The sequence below is a fragment of the Bos indicus genome, chromosome 19 (assembly GCF_029378745.1).
Source record: "Bos indicus isolate NIAB-ARS_2022 breed Sahiwal x Tharparkar chromosome 19, NIAB-ARS_B.indTharparkar_mat_pri_1.0, whole genome shotgun sequence".
Classification (NCBI taxonomy): Eukaryota; Metazoa; Chordata; class Mammalia; order Artiodactyla; family Bovidae; genus Bos; species Bos indicus.
The window spans coordinates 11,335,684-11,360,139 of NC_091778.1; the positions used below are offsets into that span (position 1 = coordinate 11,335,684).

Here is a 24,456-nt window from a genome sequence, read left to right on the forward strand (position 1 = left end):
ACCGCACAATTGCACTCATCTCACACGCTAACAAAGTAATGCTCAAAATTCTCCAAGCCAGGCTTCAGCAAAACGTGAACCGTGAACTTCCAGATGTTCAAGCCGGTTTTAGAAAAGGCAGAGGAACCAGAGATCAAATTGCCAACATCCGTTGGATGATCGAAAAAGCAAGAGAGTTCCAGAAAAACATCTATTTCTGCTTTATTGACTATGCCAAAGCCTTTGACTGTGTGGATCACAATAAACTGTGGAAAATTCTGAAAGAAGATGGGAATACCAGACCACCTGATTTATCTCTTGAGAAATTTGTATACAGGTCAGGAAGCAACAATCAGAACTAGACATGGAACAACAGACTAGTTCAAAATTGGGAAAGGCAAGGCTGTATATTGTCACTCTGCTTATTTAACTTCTATGCAGAGTACATCATGAGAAACGCTGGGCTGGATGAAGCACAAGCTGGAATCAAGATTGCCAGGAGAAATATCAAAATTGGGAAAGGCAAGGCTGTATATTGTCACTCTGCTTATTTAACTTCTATGCAGAGTACATCATGAGAAACGCTGGGCTGGATGAAGCACAAGCTGGAATCAAGATTGCCAGGAGAAATATCAATAACCTCATATATACAGATGACATCACTCTTATGGCAGAAAGTGAAGAAGAACTAAAGAGCCTCTTAATGAAAGTGAAAGAGGAGAGCAAAAACATTGGCTTAAAGTTCAACATTCAGAAAATAAAGATCATGGTACCTGGTCCCGTCACTTCACAGCAAATAGATGGATAAACAGTGGGAGACTTTATTATTGGGGGCTCCAAAATCACTGCAGATGGTGACTGCAGCCATGCAATTAAAAGACACTTGGTCTCTGGAGGAAAAGCTATAACCAACCTAGACAGCATATTGAAAAGCAGAGACATTACTTTGCCAACAAAGGTCTGTTCAGTCAAGCCTATGGTTTTTCCAGTAGTCATGTATGGATGTGAGACCTGGACTATAAAGAAAGCTGAGCGCTGAAGAATTGATGCTTTTGAACTGTGGTGTTGGAGAAGACTCCTGAGAGTCCCTTGGACTACAAGGAGATCCAACCAGTCCATCCTAAAGGAAATCAGTCCTGATTATTCATTGGAAGGACTGAAGTGGAAGCTGAAACTCCAGTACTTTGGCCACCTAGTGCAAAGAACTGACTCACTGGAAAAGACCCTGATGCTGGGAAAGACTGAAGGACTCCAGGAGAAGGGGATGGCAGAGGATGAGATGGTTGGAGGGCATCACCGACTCAATGACATGAGTTTGCCTAAACTCCGGGAGTTGGTGATGCACAGGGAGGGCCTGGCGTGCTGCAGTTGATGGGGTCGCAAAGAGTTAGACACAACTGAGCAATTGGATCAAAATAAAAATCAACAGAATTTAAAGCAGCAAAACAACAGAGAAAAAACAAAACCACTACTTAGTTGAAAAGATCAACAAAATTCAATATACTCTAGTCAGACTGATCAGGAAGAAAAGAAAGAAGACACAAATCACCAATACCAGGAAGAAGAGAAGTAACACCACTGCATTCTAAAATATTAAAAGGGTAATGCTAACGCTAAGTCGCTTCAGTCGTGTCCGACTCTGTGCGACCCCATAGACGGAAGCCCACCAGGCTCCCCCGTCCCTGGGATTCTCCAGGCAAGAACACTGGAGTGGGTTGCCATTTCCTTCTCCAATGCATGAAATAGAAAAGTGAAAGTGAAGTCGCTCAGTCGTGTCCGACTCTTATCGACCCCCTGGACTGCAGCCTACCAGGCTCCTCTGTCCATGGATTTTCCAGGCAAGAGTACTGGAGTGGGGTGCCATTGCCTTCTCCATAAGGGACTATTATTAATTTTATGTCAACAAATTCAGCAAATTCAAATGAAAGAGAATAATTCCCTGAAAGACAGAATTATGAAAGCTCATTCAAGACGAAGGCAACATGAAATGCCCTGGTTTTTTTTTTTTGGCCATGTTGTGAGGAATGCATTTTAGTTTCCCAACCAAGGATCAAATTTGTACCCCCTGCAGTGGAAGCATGGGGGTCTTAAACATTTGACTGCTGGGGAAGTCATAAAAACTGCCTTATATCTATAAAGAAACTGAAAACTTCCTGTTTTCTTTCTTTCCACAAAGAAAACAAGACTCAAATGGCTTCACTGGTATATTCTAACAAACATCTAAGAAAGAAACATTACCAGTTCTACACAATTTCTTCTTCTGAAGAAGGCCTAATTTAAAACTCACCAATCTCCAAAATATACAAACAGCTTGTTGGAGCTCAATATTAAAAAAACAAACAACTCAATCAAAACATCGGTGCAAGACCTAAACAGTCATTTCTCCTAAAACAATATAGGAGGTGGCCAAGAGGCATGAGAAAAGATCCTCAACATCAGTAATTATTAGAGAAATGCAAGTGAAAACCACAATGAGGTATCACCCACATATGTGGAATCTCAAGAAATGGTGCAGATGGACCTTTCTGCAGGCAAGAGTAGAGAGACACGCATAGAGAACACATGTATGAACACCAGTGGCAGGGGTCACAACGTAGGAGATTAAGATTGATATATGTATCTATGTAACAGCTGGGAACCTGGTGTATATAGCACAGGGAGCTCTGCTCCATGCTTTGTGGTGACCTAGATGGGAAGGAGGTCCAAGAGGGAAGGGATATGTGTGTACATATAGTGGATTCACCTCGCTGTACAGCAGAATCTAACACAACACTGTACAGCAACTATATCCCAAAAATAATAATACTGGGGGGAAAACTCATCCTTTATCACCAAAAATTCTGAAATACCAAAAAATCCAACAATGTGAAAATGTTGTGCCCTGAAAAGTTACGAAACACTGCTGAAATAAATGGAGCCTTCTTCATGAAACAGACTCAGTATTGTTAAAATGCTACATCTCCCCAAGTTGCTATATTGATCCACTGTAATTCCAACCAAACCCCAAAACATGGGACTTCCTGGTTGTCCAGGGGTTAAGAATCTGCCTGCCAATAAAAGGGGCTCAAGTTCTAACCCTAGTCAGGAAACTTACGATCCCACGTGCCATAAGCCCACACACGGCAACTACTGAGCCCACCTGCCGCAACTAAGACTCAAAACAGCTAAAAAAAATAAGTATTAAAGAAAAAAAAATACCAAAATTTTTTTGGTAGAAATGTTAAATCTCTTTGTAAAGTTGAATCTAAAGTTCATATGACGATTAAAAAAATGTTCTAAAAAGCGGAAGCACAAAGTTAGAGAGTTAACACTTTTTGTTGTGGTTCAGTCGCTAAGTCACATCTGACTCTGCAAGGCCACGGACTGTTAGCACGCCAGACTCTCCTGTTTTTCACTATCTCCTAGAGTTTGCTCAAACTCATCTCCATCACGTCAGGGATACTATCCAACCATCTCATCCTGTCACCTTCTTCTCCTTCTGCTCACAACCTTTCCCAGCATCAGGGTCTCTTTCAATGAGCTGGCACTTCACAGCAGCTGGCCAAAATATTGGAGCTTCAGCTTCAGCACCAGTCTTTCCAATGAATATTCAGGGTTGATTTTATTATAAAAAGCAACAGTAATCTTTTTATATCTTTTTACTTTTTATTTATTATTTAATATTTTATTTTTATTTACTTTTACTTACTTTTTAGTTTTATTTTTACTTATTATTTTATTATTTACTTTATTATTACTTTATTATTTATTACTTTATTTTATTATAAAAAGCAACAGTAATCTTTTTACTTTTTACAACAGTATTATAAAAAGCAACAGTGCAGTGGTGGCATAAAACAAATCAGTAGGTAACGTGTACATGGATTAATTTTTGAAAAAGATGCAAAGGCAATTCAGTAAAGAAAGTCTGGCCTTCAACAAATGGTGCTAGAACCACTGGATAGTCACATACATGTACAAATTAAACCAAAAAGACTACTTTGGATCCATACCTCATACACAAAAAACAGATCAAAATGGATCAAAGTCCTAAATATATAGCCTAAAACTATAAAACTTCTGGAAGAAAACATACAAGAAAATATCTGTGATCTTGGGTTAGGTAAAGATTTCTTAGCTATTATAGCAGAACAAACTGATAAATTACATTTCATTAAAATTTAAAACTTCCCTTCAAAAGACACTTCTAAGAGAATGAAAAGACAAGCCATAGACTTGAAGGAAATCTTTGCAAAGCACCTATCTAATAAAGAACTTATATTTAGTTTTCTATATAAAGAGCTCTCAAAACTCAGTAAGAAAACAAACAAGGCAATAAAATAATGGCCAAAAGATCTGAATAACAACAAAAAGATCTGAACAGATACCTCAACAAAGAAGATACATGGATGACACATAAATTCAAGAAAGGATGCTTAGCATCATTAGTCACAAGGCAAATGTAAATTATTAGGTTGGTGCAAAAGTAACTGCAGTTTTGCACTGTTAAACTTTATCATCTGATATTGGAATACATTCTTAAACAAATGTCATTATGCTACACATCACTTTAATGCTCATTTCTTTTTTTTTGCTACTGATTTATTGCAGTTTATTTTGTATTTATTTTAGACTATAGAAATGATGTCAGACAAAAAGCAAATTTGAGTGATTTTTTATTTGAGTTCAAAATGGGTCATGTTATAAAGCATCAGAGACAACTTGCAAAATCAACAATACATGTGGCCCAGGAACTGCTAATGAATGTACAGAGCAGCAGTGGTTCAAGAAGTTTTGCAAAGGGGATGAGAGCTTTGAAGATGAGGAGCATGGTGGCTGGCGATCGGAAGGTGACAACAATCAACTGAGAGCCACCATCAAAGCTGATCTTCATACAGCTACAAGAGAAGTCGCTACAGAATTCAACGTTTACTATTCTACAGTCGTTTGGCATTTGAAGCAAATTGGAAAGGTGAAAAAGCTTGATAACTGAGTGCCTCGTGAACCGACCTTACATCAAAGTAATGGTCATTTTTCAAGTGTTGTCTTCTCTTATTCTACGTAACAATGAACCATTTCTCAAACAGATTACGATGTGTGACGAAAAGTAGATTTTATACAACTAGCAATGACCAGCTCAGTGGGTGGACTGAGAAGCTCCAAAGGACTTTCCAAAGTCAAACTTGCACCAAAATGAGATCATGGTCACTTGTTTGGCAGTCTGCTCCTGGTCTGATTTACCACAGCTTTCTGAATCCCAACAAAACCACTACATCTGAGACGTATGCTCAGCAAATTGATGAGAAGCACCAAAAACTGCAATGACTACAGCCAGCACTGGTTAACAGAATGGGTCCAATTCTTCTCCAGAACAATGGCTGACTGCAGATCACACAACGCTTCAAAAGTTGAATGAACTGGGCTATGAAGTTTTGCTTCATCCACCATATTCACGTGACCTCTTGCCAACAACTTCTTCAAACATCTTGACAACTTTTTGCAGGGAAAATGCTTCCTCAACCAACAGGAGGCAGAAAATGCTTTTCAAGAGTTCGTTGAATCCTGAAGCACAGATTTTTACACTACAGGAATAAACAAACTTATTTCTTGTTGGCAAAAATGTGTTGATTGTAATGATTTCTATTTTAATTAATAAAAACATGTTTGAACCTAGTTACAATGATTTAAAAATCACGGTCTGAAATTGCAATTACTTTTGCCCCAACCTAATAAAGCAATAATGAAATATTATTACACTTCTATGAGAACACCTCAAATTAAAGACTGACTACATCACACGTTAACAAGAATGTAAAGAAACTAGTACTCTCAAAGACTACTGACAAAAATACAAATGACACAATCTATTCAGGAAAATAGATGGCATTTATTAAAACCTGAATCATATGTCTATCATTCTATCTTGCTGCTAAGTCACGTCAGTCGTGTTCAACTCTGTGCGACCCCATAGATGGCAGCCCACCAGGCTCCCATCCCTGGGATTCTCCAGGCAAGAACACTGGAGTGGGTTGCCATTTCCTTCTCCAATGCAGGAAAGTGCAAAGTGAAAGTGAAGTTGATCAGTCCTGTCCAACTCTTCGTGACCCCATGGACTGTAGCCAAGCAGGTTCCTCCGTCCATGGGATTTCCCAGACAAGAGTACTGGAGTGGGTTGCCATTGCCTTCTCCGACCATTCTATCTTAGGTGGACCCGAAAGAAAAGGAAATATATGTCCATGTAGATTTGTAAGTGAATGTTCATTGCCACTTTATTTGTAAAAGTCAAAACCAGAAAGCAAACCAAGGAGAATGGATAAACGTGTATCTATGGTTGAATCTCTTTGCTGTTCACCTGAAACTATCACAACATTCTTAGTTCGCTATATGCCAATAGAAAAAAAAGAAGCAAGACAAATGACCATAAATAGCTGAATGGAAAAATAAACTGTGGCATATACACACAATGGAATACAACTCAGCTATTAAAAAGGAAAGAACTATTGATACATGTGATCCACACAGTCAAAGGCTTTGGCATAGTCAATAAAGAGATGGGACTATCAGACCACCTGACCTGTCTCTTGAGAAACCCACATACAGGTCAGAAAGCAACAGTTAGAACTGGACATGGAACAACAGACTGGTTCCAAACATAGAATCCCATGGACTGAGGAGCCTGGCAGGCTGCAGCCCATGGGAAAAGGAGTACATGAAGGCTGTATATTGTCACCCTGCTTATTTAACTTATATGCAGAGTACATCATGAGAAACGCTGGGCTGGAGGAAGCACAAACTGGAATCAAGATTGCCGGGAGAAATATCAATAACCTCAGATATGCAGATGGCACCACCCTTATGGCAGAAAGTGAAGAAGAACTAAAGAGCCTCTTGATGAAAGTAAAAGAGGAGAGGGAAGAAGTTGGCTTAAAGCTCAATATTCAGAAAACTAAGATCATGGCATCCGGTCCCATCACTTCATGGCAAATAAATGGGGAAACAGTGGCTGACTTTATTTTTCTGGGTTCCAGAATCACTGTGGATGGTGACTGCAGCCATGAAATTAAAAGATGCTTGCTCTCTGGAAGGAAAGTTATGACCAACCTAGACAGCATATTAAAAAGCACAGACATTACTTTGCCAACAAAAGTCCGTCTAGTCAAGGCTATGGTTTTCCCAGTGGTCATGTATGGACGTGAGAGTTGGACTATAAAGAAAGCTGAGCGCCGAAGAATTGATGCTTTTGAACTGTGGTGTTGGAGAAGACTCTTGAGAGTCCCTTGGACTGCAAGGAGATCCAACCAGTCCATCCTAAAGGAGATCAGTCCTGGGTGTTCATTGGAGGGCCTGATGCTGAAGATGAAACTCCAATACTTTGGCCACCTGATGCAAAGAGCTGACTCATTTGAAAAGACCCTGATGCTGGGAAAGATAGAGGGCAGGAAGAGAAGGCGACGACAGAGAATGAGATGGCTGGATGGCATCACCGACACAATGGACATGGGTTTGGGTGGACTCCGGGAGTTGGTGATGGACAGGGAGGCCTGGCATGCTGCAGTTCATGGGGTCGCAAAGAGTTGGACATGACTGAGCGACCGAACTGAACTGGCTGATTGATACATGAATGAACTGTAAAATAATTCTGCTGAGTAAAAGAAATCAAACATAAAACGTGTGTGCTGTGCTTAGTCACTCAGTCATGTTCAACTCTGTGAACCCATGGGCTGCAGCCTGCCAGGCTCCTCAGTCCATGGGCTTCTCTGAGCAAGAATACTGGAGTGGGTTACCATGCCCTCCTCCAGGGGATGTTCCCAACCCAGCGTTCGAACCTAGGTCAGATTCCAATTATATTGAACACCAGAAAAGGCAAATTTATCTGTAACAGAAAGCAGATTGGGGGTTGCCTGGAGAGGGAAGTATTGGAAGAAGCAGAACCAGAGTTTATAAAGAGGCACAAAGAATTCTGGAGGAATAAACTTACTACCATGACTATGGTTTCATAGGGGTATACATTTGTCAAAATTTATCAAATTGTACACTTTAAATACATGCAGCTTATTTTTTGGGTCAATTATCCTTCAACAACACTGTTTAAAAAAAAAAAAGAAGTGCACAGATCCCCAGATCCCGCCCCTACTCCACTACAGCTGGTTTAAAAAATTTGTCCCATCATTCCAGCAGAAGGCTGCTTGACTGTTCTCTGGAGGGGAAAATCTGTTCTCTAGAACAACATGCGCAATTAAGAATGGGAATACTGGGGAATTCCCTGGCAGGCCAGTAGTTACAGTGGTTAAGACACCATGCTTTCACTGCCAACAGCCTAGGTTCAATCCCTGCTCAGTCAAGTAAGATTCCACCAATGACGCAGCATGAAACACTGAAGAGAAAAACAAGAATATATAAATATTTATGTACTGAATTCTACCAAACTGTCAATCAAGTGTAAAGATTGAATTAACGTATTTTCAGACATGTAGTCTCAAAACATTTATTCTGATTACTCTTTCATAAAAGCCACAGAGGAAGTGTGATTCCAAAACAAATGTGTAAATCAAGAGCAGGAAGCCATGGAAATCAGGAAACACAGGATTTAACCTAAAAAAGAAATGAAGGGAATCCCCAGGATGATAATTAAGAGAACAATCGCATGAAACAGCTGTGTATCACAAGAATTAAAGAATCTCAAAAACCAAATTCAAGACAGATAAATATATCAAATATCTATACATTTTATTCATTTTATTTATTCATTCACTATAGACTTTATCCCCACCTACTCTGAATCTAAAATTATAAAGTCTTTGAGGACAGATGTTTTTTTGCCATTTTCTTCACTGCTGTGTTCCAAGCATCTAAAACAATGCCTACTATCTATTTGGTATTGAATAAAAAATTTTTTCATAAATAAAAATGCTAATTTTATCCTAAGGATCACTACATGTTAGTAATTAGCAATAATATTGTATCTTGAAGTCACCAATTAAGTCACAATGTCAGAAGATCTTAATCTACAGATTTAGATTCCTATTGACTATTCTCTGACAATCTGAGGCGCAGGTTTTCATATCTAGGATTTGAAGTAAAATGTTTTGATGATCTTAGAGCAAAAGAACTATTGCCCAAAATTCATGAGGGTAAGTAGTTTTCCTATTCATCTTCCTTGTATGGGACTGAGTAGTTTTTAATTATCCTTGTATGGAGACAGGTCCAAATAATTAACTGTTGTAAAAAAGGCTTGTCAATTAATTTAGCATGGATTATAGGTTTTGGTTGTGCCTCTCTGATTATACATTACTCAGCAGATTTAGAGACCTTTGCAAAGTCTCTAAATGCCTACCAAGTTATAGACCACTAGTTACAGTCTGTTACTCTGGAAATGAATGTAATGATCTGTTCATTTGGCAATTAAAAGCCTGAGATGCAAATACTACAGATGCTGGGCAGTCATTTTTTTTTTTTTTTTTGGGGGGCAGTCATTTTTTAACTGACTCCTTCCATACCTAGGTTTTTTACTGACTTCAAAATACTCCTGATTTACATACATTATCTCATAATTTCTACATCACTATGCAGTAGGTTGGAGAAAGAAATGGCACCCCATTCCAGTACTCTTGCCTAGAGAATCCCATGGACAGAGGAGCCTGGAGGGCTGCTGTCCATAGGGTTGCAGAGTCGGACACGGCTGAAGCGACTTAACATGCATGCTTGCACTGGAGAAGGAAATGGTAACCCACTCCAGTGTTCTTGCCTGGAGAATTCCAGGGACGGAGGAGCCTGGTGGGCTGCTGTCTATGGGGTCGCACAGAGTCGGACACGACTGAAGCAACTTAGCAGCAGCAGCAGCAGCATTCTCTGTAAAAATAATTCCATTTTTGCAAAAACAAAATAAATCTTATTTTACTGGGACTTCGCTGGTTGTGCAGTGGTAACAATCTGCCTCACAGTGCAGGGGACACAGGGTTTGATTCCTGTCTTAGGAATAAGATTCCCACATACCACAGAGTAACCTAGCCTGCCAAAACTAGAGAATCTATGTGACCAGATCCCACATGATGCAACTAAGATTCAACACAACCAACAAATAAATTTTTTTTTTTTAATCTTTTTTGCCTAGTTCCCAAACATGATGCAGAAACTCAATCAGCTGATTCCTATTTCATAAAAATTCCTAGTACAGCACACAGATCCACAGATCTTTGATCTTATATAAACTGTCAAAAAACAACAAAACCAAAAAACTTTTCAACTACATGAATAAAAAAAGGATAAAGTCTTTATCTCATGTCATTTAATATTCCATTACCTGATGCTCTACTTCCTGAACTAAGGATTCCAACAGTTCTGTTTCTTGTGTCAGAGATGTCTTCTGACCTATTTAGAAATAGCAAAAGATGAACATTCAGGCTCGTTATTGGTTTGAAAATGAAATTAACTTTAATTGAACTTATTAAATAATAAGAAATCAATCTCAAGTAAGCAAAACTTCATTACAGCTATCTTAAAAAATTTCCCAGAATTTTATTTTATTTTATTTTATTTTTTTTTTCAGAATTTTAACTATAGTAGTTTTGACAAGAGGATTTCAGAACCAACACTAACTACAGTAACAGACAAAATGCAATGTAATTCTACTAAATCCTTCTAAGAAATATCTAATGACAACATACTCTGTCATGAAATTAATGTTATTGCTTCTTAAGGAATATACAGATGTACAAAAGTATTTAATCAATCAACCATTCTGAAATAATTCCTCCCCCCAAATTTAAGAGCGGCCTAAAAAGAAGAATATAGTAAGTGGACCATTTGTGATAAATGTCAGCAAGAGGTATGTTCTTTGAATAAAAAGGAACCTATGAAAAAGAATGCCCAGAGAGGAAAACGGTCTCAAAGAAGCTGGAAACATGGAGGGATAAATGAATTATTATTATAATAAAGGAAGAAAGAAACTGCTTTACATGATTAAGAAAAAATAAAAGATAATAGTACAGGCATGCTTGCCAAAGCAGACCATCTTTGTAAAACACAAAATCTGAGGAGCTGGAAGCATATCCCACGATGTCAGCAGAAATCATATCAATTTGGTGTAATGCTAACTGACACAAGGGAACAATTAATAGGCAGAATTTTTTTTAAAGCAATCTTTCCCCAGCCTATAACTTATCAACTTTAGCTCTTCTAAGACGTATCTCAAGGAGGTTCAAAGCCCCATGTACACAAGAAAACTCACCCATCAGTGTTATTAGCTTATTCTTTAGCTGTGTGTCTAATCGTGCAATCATCATCTCCACTGCATTTCTAATTTCCCGAACACGCTCATCTTTTGCATTTCTAACAGCTTCTACATTTCTTTCCTAGAAAATAAACAGGTAAAAACTTTTAATTGAATTATTCAAGCAGAAGTAAATGGACTTTAACATTATCACTGCAATTCTTAAAGTCATTTAATTTCCTCTTTAAAAACTGTAAGCCAATAACACTTTTTAATACAAATACAACAGAAAACTCAGAAAAAAATTTTAAACAATTAAAACATAATAAAGTACATAATATTTTAGCAGTTAAACAGAAAAGATATGTAATTACAAAAAACTGCTTTAGGTAACACATATAAAGCACAAAGCCTAACCATATAGGAAATCACTGTTCAAAAACAAAAAGTACACTAAGGTCAGTTCACATCACCCTAAAACAAATGAAAAATTTGAAAAACCGTTATCTAGTTTACAAAGTTTTAATTTTTTTTCAGAACTAAGCTCAGAAAGAAAAAAATAAGGTTTTTAAAGACTGCATAGTACAGTTTTTTAAAATAGCACACCACCCAAAATAAAACGTAATCTTTCCTACATTTATTATTATAAGCAAAAGCAGTAAGAATGTCAAATTACCAACAAAACACTTTCTTTAATGCCCAAATTAAAATGCCATCAAAAGAAAACAATAGAAAAAAACGTAGACAAAAGCCAAATGCAAGTCATCCAACTTGTTTATAGTCCAAAATGACTTTGTGCAACACACATGTAACTCAAACACATTATTTTCTGTATAAAGAATGTTATAAAAATGATAATCTCGATCTTGATTCCTGCATGAGTAAAATAAAAACATCTTCATGTTAGGAATGGTCCACAGACCTCATTAATTAACTATCATTCTGGTAACTTTAAACAAAATAAATTCCAAAAGTGTATTTTCGACTTAAATGTTTGATGCTTATTATATTTTCCCATAGAAATATTATCACAAATGGTAAGTAACTCACCAGAGCTCTTGACTTAGACAATATCTAAAGAGCAGTGTTAAATATTACTCTTTCAATTTTGTAGTTCTAATTCAGAAGATCAGGAATTGTTCATTATGTGGTAGCAGAAACTCTCCCAAAGAATAAATGACTTAATGACTATAACATGTCAATACTGATTCTTATTCAGAAGTCAGTAATTGACTCTGTAACAAATAGGCTCATTGAACTCATTCATTGATTCCCTATTTTTGTGTAAGAACAGGCAATTCTCTGGCACCAACTTCAAAACAGGCAAGGAATTTGGATGCAATTCTTCAGCTGGTTTGATGTTAGTGAGAGAAACTACATCTTATCAAATTTTCAAATCTTGAGTTCAACATCTGATTGATCTATATTATAAAAAATACATATTTTATTATAGGGACTTCCCTGGTGGTCCAGTGGTTTAAGAATGCTGTTTCAATGCAGGGGGCAAAGGCTGGATCCCTGGCTGGTGAACTAAGATCCCACATGCCACATGATGCGGCAAAAAAATCAAAAGAAAAGAAAAATATATATGTACATATACTATAAACTATAAAAGATATAATGATCTTTTAGTAGTAGTATTCTTACCACTTCTTGAACTAAGCTGATCAGTTCCATGAGACGTCGACGAAGTTTGGCTACTTCTTCGTTCACTTTAGTAACATGCTGCTCATAAATTTCCGCCAAAGGTTTAAAGGTATGTCCACTATGCTATTTAAATTAATGAGTAGTTTTAGAACATTTTCATATATCTCATCTACATTTACATTCCTTTCTTAACACTCTACAGATACTACTAAACTGGTAAATAATTTCAAGTGAATTTTATCTTCTGCCTGTTTGTTAAAACAGGCCAGAGTTTGCTTAAAATCACTTGGCCTATGCAGAAAAAAAAAAAATCCTTCAAGATTTTAGATAATGGACTTTAGCAAAACGTTTACTTATCTAGAAATCTTCACTCATTAAAGAAACAAAATCCTTAATCGTGGCCAAAACCACCTGACACTACCTTATTTATTACTCTTCTCTTGGTCAGTACTAGCCTTCTTCTATGTCCTCAAACTTCTTCCCACCAGCCCTTTGCCAAAGAAACTCCTTATTCAAAAATAATTCTCTTTTCTTCACCTTCTCCAAATTCTCCACCCACTTAACTCCTACTCATCCTTTGGAACTTAACTCAGGCTTATAGTGTTAGGTCCCATGGTCACTCACTCTCATTAGCACTGTATACTTATTTCTAATATTTTGCACAATAGCACGTGAGTGTAGAACTAGCTGTTTGATATCTGTTGTGTTCATCACTGAACCCCCAGTCTCTAAAACAAATGAATAAATTAGAAAGGTACTTGAGAAAAGAAGATTAAAAAAAAAATCATAAGATCTAAATGTCTACATTCATATTGTTTCACAAACGCCTATAAAGTTTTTGTTCCATTTTAAAGAAACTAGAATTGGAAATCACAGCCAGGATATCAGATCAACTGACCAGGGTATCAGATTAAGGAAAAGACCTTGATCCTACAGCAGAAGATTTGCAAATAAATATACATTTTACAGGTTTTCAATTAAAATATTTATGTAAGGAATGCACATCATACACCAAAATCTCCCACAAAAGAAAATTTTCTGGAATAACAAAAGATACAATACATTCTGCTATGAAGCAGATACATTTAATTTTCATTCTATAAACAGAGTAAAATGATATTACTTTCTAAATCAAACAAAAATGTCAGTGCTTTCAAGACTCTAACTAAAAGTAATATGCTGAATTTGTTCCTCTTACCATTCCTCCCCAAAGTGCACACTGGTGGCAGATACACTTCTTACAAGTCCAGCAAAACACACTAAGTTTTTCATGGTGATTTTCACACCTATATGTTATAGAAAAAAAGTACAGTTACAAATTAATTAAAATTGGAACATAGTTACCACAACAAATACTTAAGTTTGGGCAAATAAGTCAGTCAATTTTAAATGACTCTATCTCAGGAAATATAGAATGAACTCCCATGGCTTTTGTGTAAATTAGACTACATCAAATTAACCTCTGTCTATCAAATGACACAATAAACAGTAAAAGGGCAACCTATGGAATGAGAGAAAATAGCTGCAAATTCTGTATCTGGTAAGGAGTTAATCTCCAAATTATATAAAGAATTCCTATAATTAAACAAATACCCTAGCCAAGCAGGAGAAAGACATGGCAACCCACTCCAGTACTCTTGCCTGGAGAATCCCATGGACAGAGGAGCCTGATGGGCTATAGTCACGGGGTCAACAAGGAGTCAGACTTGACTGCAGCGACTTAGCACTAGCCAAGCAAACAAACAAAAACAATTAAAATATGGGCAAAATACAAAACAGAAACTTCTCCAAAGAATATACACAAATGGCCAAATGGATATGTAAAGATGCTCAACATCTTCATAAGGTACATGCAAATCAAAACCACAATATTACTTCACACTGATTAGCATGGCCATCATAAAAAAAAAAAGAAGGACTTTCCTAGTGGCACAGTGGATAGGAATCACCTGCCAGTGCAGGGGACAAAGGTTTAATCCCTGATCTGAGAGGATTGCACATGCTGTGAAGCAACTAAGCCGGCGCACAACTACTAAACCCAAGGTGTAGAGTCCGTGAGCGGCAACTACTGAGCCACGCACCCTAGAGCCCTGCCCCACAGCAGAGAAGCCAACACAATGAGAAGCCTTTGTGCTGCAACTAGAGAGCAGCCCCTGCTTGTCAGAGGGTCTTTCCAAACAGAGATACCCACACCAGAAGAAAACTGTCCTAGTGTTCACCTACGAAACTGAAAGAATCTTTCAATGTCATTTAAAAAGGCATGGAGCACAATCTATGAAACACCTGAACAAAGAAACTGAGGACCTACTTGTCCTTTTCATTTTCTTCATGTTTGGTGAGACTGCAGAGCTGAAGAGTATCAAGTTGCTGTGTTACTTCTTCTGCCCAACGACAGTTTACTAGTTCTCGTAACTGGAGTGGAGCACTGGAGAAAAAAAAAAAAATATGTGTGTGTATATATATATATATATATATATACACACGTATACTCTCATTCAGGAATTTAAGATCATTTTCTAAAACACATTTCAAAGGTAAATACTGAGGTGGCAGATCTGTTAACTCAATGGGGAGGAATCCTTTCAGAATTTTATAGCTTAAATTTTGTCAATTACTATCTCAGCAAAGCTGGAAAAAAATTATCAAGAAAAAATAAACACCTTCCTCAAAATAGAGCTCACAATCATATTCATACCAATTACTATCAAGATAGTAACAAAGACATAATAAAAAGTATGGTTTGCAGTCTATTTTTACAATAATGTACTATTTATTTTTTAAAAAGGAATAAAAAAATTTTAGATTACAAATTCTCAATTCCTTAGCCTAAAGCTTTACTGTCCAAACTAATAGGCACTAGTTATATGTGACTTTAAATTAAAATTCAAATTAATCTTAAGAAATTTCATTACATAGTTGCACTAGACTTATTTTAAGTGCTCAATTATCACATTTGACAGCAACACTAGAGAACATTCCCATCACATGGAAAGTTCTATTTGATAGTCCTGATCTTCTTAGAAGTTAATAGGAAAAATGCGAACAATACATGAAGAAAAATGGGCAAAAGATATAGAGAGACAGTTTAAGAAAAAAATTAATTATAAATGGCTAAAAATGTTAACAGATGCTCAGTTCCAATCATTTTTTTTTAAAGCAGATTAAAAACAAGATACCATTTTTCACTTAGCAGAATAACAAAAAAGAAAAAAAGATTGGTAACTCAGTGTTACCAAGGATGTAATAAAAAGGTACTTTCAATATCTATTATTAGGAACATAGAATGGTAAAAAGCCTTTTCCGTCAATGGAATCTGGCATCATCTGAAATAACCAAAAATGGAAACAAACTAAACGTCTTCCAGTATAAGCACAAATAAATGTATAATCTTATAGTGGATTATTATTCAAACATTGATTTTAAATGACACATGTGTACATACCATCAATAAAGGCACCACTATACTTTACATGGAAAAAAGAAGCAAACAACAAAATATCATTTTTGTGTTTTAAGAAAAAATTATTAGGTACACATATCAGTATACATAGATAGACGTCTAAAAGAACAAACTTAACAATTTCTTCTCAAAGTGTTAATTTATGAAAAGATTAGCTGGGGTGTATCAGATTCAGAATCAGAAACCTTTTTATTCAGCTATGGATTTTTTTAACAGAAACTTTATTACTTTTTGTAGTTACAAAAGCCAAGTTTAGAAGTTACACAATGATTTTCCAAAAGAAGGTAAACAATGTAACGTATTCTATATAATTCTATGTCAGATAAATTGGTCTGCACATCTTCAGACAGATAGACTGCTTATATTCTTTTCAACTGTATTCAAAAAGAGAATAAATGTAGCAGATTGCAGAAAGAACTTTATGAGTATTAGGGCACACTCTGACCCCATCACGTTACTACTTTCCAAATTCACAATCACGTTACTACTTTCCAAATTCACAATCATAGGAAAATGCTTACCGGCAATGAGGACACTGGGCTCTTTGCTCTGTCAGCCAGCGCTAAGGAGGCAAAAGAATTAGATTTTGATTGCAGAAACACCATTAATTTGTACATACTGAGTACTTACATACCAAAATTAATGAGTTTACCTCTCTAGTGTCTGCATTAATTATAGAGATACTTACAGAATAGCGGGCAATCTGTCTCCTCATTATCATCGTGACAAGAATAAATTTTCAAAGGGACAGAACTCATCCCAAAATAATTATTAAGAAGCTATTCTCTCCTAGGAAAAGAAAGTGATCCTAGGAGTCTGGATCTCACAGGGACGATAAAATAATCTCCACAAAAATAATAACAACACTGTCATTTCCACACCCCGAAACAAGCCACTATGATGATTTACTTCTAACTGACTCATCATAAAATCTCCGAGGAATTTTAAGGTACTATTAAATTCCTTTTTGAAAAGCAAGCTAATAGTAAAGTATATGCATTATGGATATAAAATTCGAAAAATATAAAATAAGCAATACAGCAAAACTCTGTCTTAAGAGTTCTACAGTTCAACAATTTGAACATCTACATATCCTGGTTTCCTCATAATTATAAAAAGGTTTTATAAAAGAATAATATCTCTACTAAACCTCAAATTCTATTACTATAACCATTTTAATTATTACTGGATAGGGAGCAGTTTTACACCATCTACAAAGAAGATGTTAAGATTTCCTGAATACATTTCCAAAAACATAGCTTCATAGTTAAATTTTTTTTTTTAACTTTACAATAAAATATTTTGTTTTAATTACCTGGTTAATAGGTTCTGAGGTAAATAAATATATAATCCAATAGCTATATACTCCCCAATACCTGCTATTTGTTTATTCCTTCCTGTTTCTATGAAAGAACCTAAATTTTTTAAATAAAGTCAAATAACTCAGAAATAAAATTCCCAAGGAATCCTTGAAGAACAACAGAAGATAAATAGGGGGAAAATCTACTTTGCAGAACAGAAAATAAAGCTGTAAGAAAAAGAAAATAGATGGAAAAGGATTCCATTCTTAATAACCTTGAACATTATTTCTTTGGTCCCTGAGCAAAGCCAGATTTAGGTCACATTTCTTTCCCTCAAACAATGCTCTGCTAAAGTCATAGCTGTCCTCCAGAGGTAGTCTCAGCCCACACCTCTCTAGCCTCATCTGAACACTGAAGAATTGATGCTTTTGAGCTGTGGTGATGGAGAAGATTCTTGAGAGTTCCTTAGAGATCAAAGCAGTCAATCATAAAGGAAATCAACCCTGAATATTCATTGGAAGGCCTGATGCTGAAGCTGAAGCTCCAATACTCTGGCACCTGCTGCGAAGAGCCAACTCATTGGAGAAGGCCCTGCTGCTGGGACAGATTGAGGGGAGGAAGAAAAGGGGGAAAAAGAGGATGAGATGGCTGGATAGCATCAACTCAATGGACCTGAGTTTGAGCAAATAATGGGAGACAGTGAAGGACAGGGAAGCCTGGTGTCCTACAGTCTATGGGGTCACAAAGAGCTGGACACAACTGAGAGACTGAACAACAACAATACATAAAAACCCCACAGCAAACATGATACTCCAGGGTGAAAAACTGAAAACTTTTCACAAAGTTAAGAGGACTCACATTGCCTGATTTCAATGTTTACTACAAAGTTACGGTAAATCGAAACAGTTTGGTACTAACGTAGGACAATGAAACAGAATAGAGAGCTCAGAGATAAACAGCAAGGAAGAGATATTCTTTGATTCCATTTATATGGGGTACTTAGACTAGCCGGATTCCAGAGAAGGAATAGTGGTTACCAAGGGTTTGGGGAGAGTATAAGGGTCCAAAGTAATAAAAGTACACATCCTTGTTTTTTTCTTGATCTCAAGGGAAAAGTTGAATTACTACTACGTACCTGTAAGAATGGCTAAAATTCAAGACTGAACATACCAAGTGTTGGCATTAACATAGAAGATCTGGAACTTTCATACACTGCTGGTAAGAATGTAAAATGATACAGCTATTTTAGAAAATAGTCTGACAATTTGTTAAACATACACCTACCATATGATTGAGCCATTTCATTTCTATTTACCCAAGAGAAAAGAAAGCTTAAGTCCATTTAAGGACTTGTATACAAATGGTCATAGAAGTTTTCTTTGCAAACACCAAAAACTAGAAGCAACTCTTATGTCCATCAATGGGTGAATAGATAAACAAATTATAGCTATGCATACAATGGAATGCTACTTTACAGCAATAAAAAGGAATAGTACTGTTAAAACACCACAGATGAATCTCAAAATAATTTCTGCTGAGTGAAAAAAGCCAAACCCTTAAGAGTACATTTTGTAAGGTTCCATTTGTATAAGATTCTAGAAAATGCAAATTTACTTAAAGTGATAGAAAGCAGATTCCTGGTTGCTTGAGAAACAAAACAAGCAAACGGAGGCATTACCAAGAGGCAAAAAGAAGTTTTGGGGGATTACAGACATATTCATTATCTTGATTGCAGGAATGGCTTTTCAATGTAAACATCTGCCAAAACTTATCAAATTATATATTTTAAATACATGCTGTTTACTGTATGTCAAATATACCTAATTTTAAAAGACTGAAAAATGAAAAACAAAGTCAATAATTATAGGCAAATGAATTGCTACCAATGCTGAAAATCAAGAGGGGATTAAAAATAAATTTTAAAAATTAGATGAGAAAGATGTCAGTAAAAAAAAAAAAAGGGAGAAAATACAAAACAGAAACAGACATTGAGAAAAAATCAACTGAGCACAGGGAGATAAATGAAAACACAGCCATGTTCCTGTCTTTTGGTGCATGTGGAGGCACCAGAGAGCCCCAGGCAGAGTGCTGGCCTGGGAGGGAGTTTACCCTCAGTCCTCCATCGACCGCCACGTGACTTCAGGCAAGTCTATTCACGCACCTGAACATTCGTTTGTTAAAATGACACAAGTATCTGGACTGTCAGAGACAGTTCAAGTTCTGCGGACAAACGAACAGAGATGGGATGGAAAAGAAGGGAAGGCATTCAAATAAATAATATTACAACTCGGTTGTGTGGAGTTCTCAACATCTCAAGGACTTTGCTTCTGTAATTATGCTCGTCTCTCTAGTATCATTATTTATCCTCTACTGGTTTAGTCCCAGCAAGATAAAAACCTTCTCCCAAAAGGTGACTCTCAACATCCCCCTTCAAATCACTGCCTTATTTCTCCCCTCTACAGTAAGATTCTCTGACAGTTTTTATACTTGCTGTCTCTTTCTCCTCCCACTCGGACATCAAATTTTCCCCCACTGTTCCACTGAAATTACTTACTAGGGTCATCAAAAACCTACTTATTCTCAAATCTAACAGTCAATTCCCAAGCTACAACCATATGACAAGGCTAAATCGCTCCTTTTTGAAACACGTTTCTCATCTGAATTCTGTGATGTCTCACTCCTGGCTCCTTCTTAATATACTCTACTGAATCCTCCTTCTCCTAACATTTGAACGTTGAGTGACCCAGAGTTCAGACCTAAAAATCTCTTCCCATTGGAAGTAATCTGGCGATCTCATCTAGTCCTCTGCCTTTAAATATTAATTATATGCCAATAATTCAATCCATTCCTCAAATGCAGATTCATACTTCCAACTGTCAACATCTCCAATTAAATGTATAATAACCACCTCGAACTTGACATACTAAAAGAAAAACTTTATTTATACATTAAAAGGGTGAATTTTATGGTATGTGAATTATATCTTCTTTAAGATTTAAAAAAATACAAATATTGTAATAAACTGAACTAGTCCAAAATTTTGAACAATAGTATCCACCTCTTGAGAAATTTGTATGCAGGTCAGGAAGCAAGAGTTAGAACCAGACATGGAACAACAGACTGGTTCCAAATAGGAAAAGGAGTTCGTCAAGGCTGTATATTGTCACCCTGTTTATTTAACTTCTATGCAGAGTACATCATGAGAAACGCTGGACTGGAAGAAACACAAAATGGAATCAAGATTGCCGGGAGAAATATCAATAACCTCAGATATGCAGATGACACCACCCTTATGGCAGAAAGTGAAGAGGAACTCAAAAGCCTCTTGATGAAAGTGAAAGTGGAGAGTGAAAAAGTTGGCTTAAAGCTCAACATTCAGAAAACGAAGATCATGGCATCCGGTCCCACCACTTCATGGGAAATAGATGGGGAAACAGTGGAAACAGTGTCAGACTTTATTTTTCTGGACTCCAAAATCTCTACAGATGGTGACTGCAGCCATGAAATTAAACGACGCTTACTCCTTGGAAAGAAAGTTATGACCAACCTAGATAGCATATTCAAAAGCAGAGACATTACTTTGCCAACAAAGGTTCGTCTGGTCAAGGCTGTGGTTTTTCCTGTGGTCATGTATGGATGTGAGAGTTGGGACTGTGAAGAAGGCTGAGCGCCGAAGAATTGATGCTTTTGAACTGTGGTGTTGGAGAAGACTCTTGAGAGTCCCTTGGACTGCAAGGAGATCCAACCAGTCCATTCTGCAGGAGATCAGCCCGGGGATTTCTTTGGAAGGAATGATGCTAAAGCTGAAACTCCAGTACTTTGGCCACCTCATGGGAAGAGTTGACTCATTGGAAAAGACTCTGATGCTGGGAGGGATTGGGGGCGGGAGGAGAAGGGGACGACAGAGGATGAGATGGCTGGATGGCATCACTGACTCGATGGACATGAGTCTGAGTGAACTCCGGGAGTTGGTGATGGACAGGGAGGCCTGGCGTGCTGCGATTCATGGAGTCGCAAAGAGTCAGACACGACTGAGCAACTGATCTGATCTGATCATGGTCATAAATTGCTTTAAGACAGAACTATATTTAGTTATATCACTCTCACTAGGAAAAACAATGTTTTTTTGTACTGTTACTAAAACAATTTAAAAATTTTTTAAAAAACCCACAACTTTCATAGCCTACCTGAATCTGTTCCTCCCCCCGTTTTTTCTGCTTCAGAATGGAAAACCATTCATCCAGATGCTGTAAAAAACTATTCTCACATCCCATCTGTATGAAAACCCACTGATTCTACATTCAAAACAACAGAAAAGCCCTATTTTTCACCATCTCTGGTGTTCCCATCCCGGTCTAAACCACCACTCACCTTCCATTAATAAAGCCCATCCTAACTGTTCTCTTCACTCAACCATCTGCCCATAGTCTACTTTCCACACAGTAGACAGAGTGAAAGCTTTCAGAGCATCAACTACTTCAAATCACTCAAAAGCTTTCAATGGATAGCAGCACACTTAAAATGAAATCCAAGGTCTTTACCAAGGCTCATTTCCTTTCCCCTCTCCCTCTGTCCACTTTGCTCCAACCACACTGGTTTCTTTGCTATTTCTCAGCACACTAAACATATTTCTTTCTCAAGGCCTCTGCCCCTTCTGATTTCTCTGCCTGGTACCTTCTTTCCCAGATATTTCCATCACTCTTCCATTTCATCCTGGTCCCTGCTCAAATGTCATACACTAAGAAACATTCCCAGATTACCCTATCTAAAGTAGCTACCAACCTGCCTGTGCCCTCTCAAAGTCCCTACTCTAAACCCTTAACCAATTTCACTTTTCTTTATCCTATGAAGGATATCTAACATAGCTATTTACCTTTTTGTATACATCCTAACTAGGAAACAAGCCAACTCCTTGAGAAGAAGTCAATGCCTAACTCCAAGGAGGCATACAATTAATAGCTGTTGAATGAACGAACAGATGGATGGTGTACTTGGGAACCAGGACAACTCTAAGAAAAAGTTAAGAACCAGATTATGCAGATGGTCTGAATACAAGGTTAATGTTCTTGGACTTTATCCTTCAGGCAATAAATCTGAGGCTTCTGGGAGGAAAAAAAAAAGAACGGCATTACTGGAAAACATCAAGACAGCAGCAGGATACGAAATGGACTACAGATTAAACACTTAAGACAGATCAGTTAGACGGTAATTGTAATTATCGAAGCATGAGGTAATAAGTATCTGCAATTCTCTATTAAGTGAAGTGAAGTCACTCAGTCATGTTCAACTGTAGCCTACCAGGCTCCTCTCTCCATGGGATTTTCCAGGCAAGAATACTGGAGTGGGTTGCCATTTCCTTCTCCAGGGGATCTTCCCAACCCAGGGACTGAACCCGGGTCTCCGGCATTGTAGGTAGACGCTTTACCGTCTGAGCCACCAGGGAAGCCCCATTAGGATGGTAATAAAAAGAATGGAAAGGCAGGACAAATATAAATGACACTAGGCAATAATAACTTAAAAACACTGGTGTCAAGAGGTTTCAAGTTTGAGCTCCTGGTAGAAAAGAAGAAACAAAGAAAAAAGTTCAAGAGAATCAACTTGAGAAAATAACAGGAAGAATTTGATTTGAAGCAAATCTCAAGATGCTGGAAGGACAATCAGGTCTGACATTTATAAGGCAATGTTGAAGGAAGATTTAGAAGCCATGCAAAAGTAAACCAAATTTCTCAAGGTAGATGAAAGATTCCCAGACATTTCATAAAAGAAAATGCCAGCACAATATTTAAGAAATACGCTCTTGTAAGAAACAGGATGAGGAAAAGGTAACAGTGAAGAAATGAAGGATCAGTGAAGTATAAGATAATAACCAGAGGTCATCTATACAGTGGTATTTGTATCTTTGTATTTTTGTGCTCAGTCATATCTGACTCTTTGCTCCTCTGTTCATGGAATTTTGCAGGCAAAAATACTGGAGACGGCTGCCATTTCCTACTCCAAGGGATCTTCCTGTCCCAGGGATCAAATCCATGTCTCCTGCTTCTCCCGCGTCTGCAGGCAGATTCTTTACCACTGTGCCACCTGAAATGTCCATGTATACTAGACCTTCATCAAAAGAGGTGAATCCAGATCCACTTTATCAATTAACTACAGTGATAGAGGCCACTTAAATCTATCTCACTTCAGCTGCACCATTTATAAAACATAGTATGTGTATGAATTGCTATTTTTAGAATACCACAGAATCACCCAAGTGGAGAGTATATTTTAGTTTCTAAATTAAACCCTTTAGCTTACTTATCTCCTTTAATGCCACAACCATCTTGGTGGGACAGATCTTGTTATCCACATTCTATTGTTTGAGAAAACAATGCAAAGATCAAGTCTCTCAGTTTATGAGTGGGAGAACCAGCATGGTGTGTAACCTAGGCCTTCTGCACACGTAGTGGAGTGCCAAAGAACACAGGCTCTAGAGCCAGACTTCCTGGGTTCAAATCCAGCTCTATCATTTGCTAACTGTGTGACTGGAAGCAAATGATGTAGGAAGTGTTTCAGATATTATTCTTGACAAAGGGATATTTACCTTCCTCGGGCAGGAACAAGGAATCACACAGAAAGTTTGAGATGAAGAGCATGTTAGATGACTTTGACTTTCTCAATAAAGGAAATTATCTACTAAGAGTAATGTGGGCAGGGCAGTTTTCAGCTATGGCCTGCAGATGTGCACTGAATCCCCACATACAACCAAAATAAGTTCTTCTGCTTTACATCTTAGGCTTTTTCATAATTTTGTTGTGGGGTTCACCGACATTAATTTTAAAGCCACCAGATTATATTCACCTTTAAGGTGTCTTTTAACTATAAGTTTATATGACTTTATTCTT

The 24,456-nt window shown here is 37.2% G+C and overlaps 1 protein-coding gene across 5 annotated transcripts in view; it reads right to left on the reverse strand.

Annotated features, from left to right (window-relative positions):
- The window catches only part of TRIM37 (tripartite motif containing 37), a 151,561-nt gene that overhangs the window by 124,154 nt on the left and 2,951 nt on the right, over window positions 1-24,456 (reverse strand). For all 5 annotated transcript variants that reach the window (XM_070772568.1, XM_070772564.1, XM_070772565.1 and 2 more), the window contains exons 3-8: window positions 16,796-16,836; window positions 15,123-15,239; window positions 14,013-14,100; window positions 12,815-12,937; window positions 11,186-11,309; window positions 10,259-10,326 (exon numbers count right to left, since the gene is read on the reverse strand). In XM_070772568.1, the coding sequence (XP_070628669.1) occupies window positions 10,259-10,326; window positions 11,186-11,309; window positions 12,815-12,937; window positions 14,013-14,100; window positions 15,123-15,239; window positions 16,796-16,836 (561 nt within the window). The remainder of the gene's footprint in view (window positions 1-10,258; window positions 10,327-11,185; window positions 11,310-12,814; window positions 12,938-14,012; window positions 14,101-15,122; window positions 15,240-16,795; window positions 16,837-24,456) is intronic.